Below are 6,000 nucleotides of genomic sequence, written 5' to 3'. Positions count from 1 at the left end.
TATCTCTATCTCTATCTCTATCTCTATCTCTATCAATATCTATTAAACTGCGTTGTTGTTTCTATTTCCCAAACCCAAGGCCCCTTCTCTAGATTTTGTACCTATGGAAAAATTTAAAAAGTTACAAATGTGTTGTCCAAAGCTGTACACCGTGTGAAAAGTGTCACATAAGATGCATTATGTTGCAGTTGAATGTTGCACAACACTTACTGATAAGCTGCTGTCATGAGAAGATCATCAAAATTTTGAACATAAAACAACATTTCATAACAATCAGTTAGTTTTATTTGTAGGTATAAATTAACATTAAAATCAAACAGAAATGTCCGTTCTATTACGCAATGTTCCGACTATTCGGTTCCAACGACACATGAGTGTAGTTGCATCGGTTCTAAGATACAGTGAATTCGGTGACCCGGCCAAGGTGATTCAGGTTCAGCAGGAGACTGTCGCCGATCCGTCTAATGGGGAAGTTCTGATCAAAACCCTGGGGGCGCCTATCAATCCTGCCGACATCAATACCATTCAAGGTGGGTTGTGTTTCCATGAAATGCGAATAATAGGGAGCCGAATCCTATTTTTGGCACTTCTGATTAACTTCGGCAGGGTTTTTTTTAAAGCAATCGATGTCATATTTAGCGGCTTTACTTTGTTTGGCATAATGTGAACAATTGAGGACGACAGCTCTTTCTCAAAAGAAGGGAAAATTAATATTGATAGGGTGCCGGTACCAGTGGTTGTAATGTACCAGTAGATTGGACTATGGAATAAAACGTATGTTTTTCGATAAAAACGACATGAGCTATTTTTGGTGGATTTAGAATCGATCTCTAACTAAGTCGATTTGACGAATTTCGGGTTTTAATTCAAAAAGGCATATAAATAATTAAGTTTTCGCAAAAAAAATTGCTCCATTTCACCAGTTGCCGTCGTTTTCCAGTAGTGGAAGCAGGTTTTTAAATAGATATATAATTTGAGACCCAGAGATGCTCTTTATGCTTCATTCGAAAGAGTTTAGTTGCTGCTACGAGGGATAAATGTTGAACCTATCTAAAAATCAACTATTTTGTTTAAAATTCCTTGTATCATTCCCGAACTTCTACTACTGGAGCACTAGCGCAACTACTGGAACACATGTACCAATAAAGGCTCAAGCAGTTTTATGCTCAACACATAATTTTATCATTCTTTATGTTTTCCCAATATAATATAGGTTGACATCTTTCGATTGAACAGATCTCAGTTAAGGGTTTTCAATATTAAGTTATGATTTTTCATTGCCTAGGTAATCCACTAATGACACCCTATAATATTGGTTGAGAATGCATAGAAAGCAGTTTTGAAAATAGGAACTTTGAAGACACCTGAAAAAAGAGACGAAACAAGAACCAAAATGAGGCTATAGAGAAATTGGGAAAATAAAAAGAAACCTAACAATAATCCAGAGACAAGCTGGCTTGGCTTATAATAGAACCAGACATGGCACTTCCCTTAAATTTTCTTTGAGATTTTTTTGTGACAGTATACGTATTTTTGCTCATATAATTGTGTGTATTTATCATGATTTTCTCTAGGAGTTTCAATTGAAATTAATTTAGGTATTTGTCGAAAAATTCACATATTACTCCGAAGATTTTTTCAGAATTTCATTAAGTAAATATTCTTCAATGAAATTTCCTAAGGTATTCGCTATTGAAAAAAAAAATCGTTCTAGATACCTCAAAAATTCAACCTGGTTTTTCCAAGCGTGATCACATAAATTCGCTCAAAAATTCCACCACGAATTCCATCAAAGGACTTTCTTAAGGAATTTCGGAATGAATCCCTCAAGAAATTTGTGTAGAAAAGACCGGAGGAACTACTGGAAAAATTGCTGTGAAGTAAAATGATGTACAACATTAAATGAAATTTTGATGATTTCATGGTGATTATTTTTTTTTTAAAGAAATTCCTTAAAAAATGTTCGGATGAAATGCTGAAGAAATTCCTAGAAAGGGCTCTAGAATAACTCTACGATGAATCCAAATAAAAAAATAAAGAAGACCTTCAAGAATTCCTAATATATTTCCTCCCTCGAGGACTTTTTGGAGCCACTGGATGAATCGATTGAAAGTGTGGATAGTCTAGGATTGAAATATAATTTTGAAAATAAATACCGTGTCATGCTCTATTACCGTGAGGTTAAAAAAATTCAAGTTTCAATCGACCAGATAAAAATAACTTATAATTATTTTCAAGTCTTTTATGTTTTATATAGTAGACCGTTTTATATCCTTTGCATAAAAAATATGTTTTGAAGCATTTTGAAAATTTTAACCATAGTTACAGTTGATGTTGTTAAACATACCAGTGTTCCAAATACCGTGCATCTGACCCCGACTGCTGAGTCATATTTTGAAACATCTCTCAATTGAACGAACGAAGCGCATCAAAAATAAAACTTTTGTATCGAAGAACGTATTGAGGTTTGCATGATGGATTCGGGAAATAAAATATATATTTCACTTCGCCATTTTCTAATTATAACTGAAACACGGTATTTGGAACACATAAGCAACCGTGCCCTAATACCGTGTATTGGCACCAGGCGATTACATTCTAACATTATTTTTGCTTGTTTGTGTGTGCAACTTTAGTTCAAGTTTGTCATGGCTTTCTAAAAACTACTTAATGTGCTAACGTTTGTGACAATCATTTAGAAAAATAAATAATATAATATGCTAGAAATCCACATAATTCCCAAATACACGGTATTAGGCAACACACGGAATTAGAGCAGGTCACGGTAAAGTCCTAAGGAAATTACTGGAAGGAAGGCTATAAAAACTAGGTGGGCAATGCTGTTTTCTAAATCATGCTCTACGGTTTTGACGTATATGGCGAGTGCAATCAATGTAAACATCATTGTTTGTACAGCAAATCAGATGTTTTCTTCAAGTCGAGTGAAGAAGTAGAGTATTAATTAAAATGAAAAAAATCTGGCGGCCATCTTGGATTTTGAGGCCATCTTAATTTTAATTAGTACTGTCATCCCTCCATGAGTCGATGTTCCATTACTCGATATCGACTCATGGAACCATACTAAAAACATAAAATCATGGTTACTATGATGGTCCCTTCAAACAGCTTTCCAAAGAATAGCTGTTCCATGACTCGATATTTCCATCAGAGTTTATATACACAGAGTTGCGCGAAGAGACTTCTTTCAATGCCTGCTCTTCTTCGTCTCCGAAAACAGCCCCTATCTGTTTTGCTGGGCTGCTCGATAGGTAGACGGTTTGACAGTTCGATAGATAGATTTGGTTTCACTCTTCGCGCAACTCTTCATTCATACACTCTGATTTCCATGAGTCGATGGTCCCTTCAATATCGACTCATGGAGGTTTGACTGTACTATGAGTTTTCCACCTTGAGCGTTACCAACATGTTGAAATTCGAGGCAACTACTGGCGTCTCTACTGGAACCGAGCCTGCTTTTCAGCTCAATTATAAAAACAGGTTATTAAATAGGATTTTTTATAATGCTTATTTGGTACTAGAATGAAACCATCGTTCACCTAGTTTTTGTAACCTATCTCATTCAGTTTTTCTCTCAGCTTTTTGATGGAAGAGTAGTGACGCTGTAGAATGGTGTTATTTCCCAAGTACAAATCACTATTCGCTGCGATTCGCTAATTCTATCCAAGGTTTCATCGTTTGATTGTGGAACAACTACAAATTGGAATCCAGTTTTCGCCAAAATTAAGTGAAACTGTTCACGTTATTTCCAAGCTGTGGATACAAAAACTGTATTGCCAACAAAAGCACCGTTTGCGAGCAGCTGTATTGTCGGGCATTCATGACTGATGATAGTCGTCTATTACGTAGCCAATCAGTTTCAAACATTCCGAGTTCTGCCGACGATATGAGCGTCTCCGAGTTGGCCAAAATGATGAAGTCACAGTTTGCTTCATACAATCAGAGCACTGTTGAAGAGATACGTCAGATGGAATACTCTCTTCAGACACGAATGACGAAGCTGCGATCGGATATCTCACTGGACCTCGAGAAAATTCGCAATGAGAATCAAAAAGCCGTGGAGGTGAATATATCAGAATATTTGACGGCTGTCGATAGAAGCATGCGAGCAAATGATCTTGTCGTGAGCGGTGTTCCAATCATCACTGGAGAAAGTTTGGCTAATTACTTCGTCACCTGGTGTCGTTCTCTGGGATATGCCGTAGAAGCCGTTCCATTGGTCGAATAAAACGGCTCGCAAAAGGTACACCGATGAATGGAAAAGTTTGTACATCAAGATGACCGCCAACGATCAAGGAAAACCCGTATCATCCGAGATTGATCTTCAGGGGCTGCTTTAATCCTTCCTCAATAGCTATTGTTTATCCTTGCCTCCCATCCTTTTTCCCGTGTTTCCTTCCTAAAAGTCATAACACCGTTGTTGTTGTTGCTGATGCTGTTTAGGTACCGCTTGCTGCTGGGAATGCTGGATATGCTAGATAGTGGATGCCGATGGCTGCTACCGATGATTGACCATCTCTGATCGTGGTTTGTAATTCAACTCAAGTTTTGCGTCGTACATGAACTAATACATAATGATTGAATTTTTGAATATGAATTCTTTAGTTTGTAGTCAGGTTCTTGTACCCCTTACTTATTTCCTCTTAATCGCTAAGATCCAGATTTATCCTAATGGCTAGTAGATCTGATAGAGATGCCACGACGAATTGGTGTTTGCCAGGGATCGTTATGAAAAGTGCACTCGTTAAAAATAAACTCTCATTGTGTTGTATTAACAGTCATAGTACATGCGCTTGCAAGTTTTGTAAATTAGACGAACTGCGTCAAATAGCTCACACGAGCTCTGTTGACATTATTTGCGTAACTGAGACATGGCTCAATGAGAAGATCGGATTCATTACTTATAATCAAAGGCTATAAAATTATAAGCAATGACAGAAAAGGAAGATTAGGAGGTGGTATCGCAATTTTTATAAAAGAAGAAATCCACTTCAAAGTACTCGGAAATTTTTTAGATAAACCTGAATCGTCTTATTCTGAATATGCGGTAGTCGAGATAGTTTTTTTTTTCTTCTGTTCTGAACATAAAGCACTGCGACCAATATTTGATCTATTGTAGTATATCCAGTAGAGTGGTTCAAAAAATCGTTTTTGCTCCACACCGCTCATTCGATTCTAGATCAAATTCTGAGTGTCCTCCCAAAATTTGAATTCATTTGGATGAAAACTGAGACTGCACAAGCCCTTTAAAGTTTATATGGGAATTACTATGGGAAAAGCAAGCAATTCATTCAATCGGTCATAGTGTTTGCCCATGTGCTCTTGAGGATTAGAACTACGTTGATACTGTGAGATACATTCATCAGCTACAACTTTGCCGAAAACCGTTTTTACATCGGAGGCCCCAGTAATTAGTTATTGATTTATGAATGAGTTGTAAAACTTTGGCTATAATTATTGGGCTGCTCTGCAGGCATCACTGGATATATGCCGTAAAACATAGTAGCCATGATTTGTGCGTGCTATCTTTCGCGCCAGGTGCAGCAATGTTGCCTGTTCAGAAGTTATATGAGCACTGTTGTAGAATTTGTGACTAGATATAAATCAATAACTAATTACTGAGGCGCCCGATCTGAAAACGGTCTTCGGCAAAGTTGTAGCTGATAAATGTATCTCACAGTATCAACGTTGCTCTAATCCCCAAGAGCACATGGGCAAACACTATGACCGATTGAATGAATTGCTTGCTTTTCCCATAGTAATTCCCATATAAACTTTAAAGGGCTTGTGCAGTCTCAGTTTTCATCCAAATGAGTTCAAATTTTGGGAGGACACTCAGAATTTGATCTAGAATCGAATGAGCGGTGTGGAGCAAAAACGATTTTTTGAACCACTCTAATATCCAGTGTCGTGTTACCTTATCACTACTGAGAAGTGATAAAGTATTCGGTTTTCTTACAGTTGTAATTCCTAACTTGGTCG

The 6,000-nt window shown here is 37.1% G+C and overlaps 1 protein-coding gene across 1 annotated transcript in view; it reads left to right on the top strand.

Moving 5' to 3' along the window:
* The first annotated feature begins 203 nt into the window (after positions 1–203).
* The window catches only part of LOC5563914 (enoyl-[acyl-carrier-protein] reductase, mitochondrial), a 20,440-nt gene continuing 14,643 nt past the window's right edge, over positions 204–6,000 (top strand). Inside the window, exon 1 of the mRNA XM_001648170.2 lies at positions 204–530. Coding sequence (XP_001648220.1) covers positions 323–530 — 208 coding nt within the window. The 5' untranslated portion in view covers positions 204–322. The remainder of the gene's footprint in view (positions 531–6,000) is intronic.

The sequence above is a fragment of the Aedes aegypti genome, chromosome 3, assembly GCF_002204515.2.
Source record: "Aedes aegypti strain LVP_AGWG chromosome 3, AaegL5.0 Primary Assembly, whole genome shotgun sequence".
In the NCBI taxonomy this organism is placed as follows: domain Eukaryota; kingdom Metazoa; phylum Arthropoda; class Insecta; order Diptera; family Culicidae; genus Aedes; species Aedes aegypti.
This window is presented reverse-complemented; position numbering and strand designations above follow the sequence as displayed.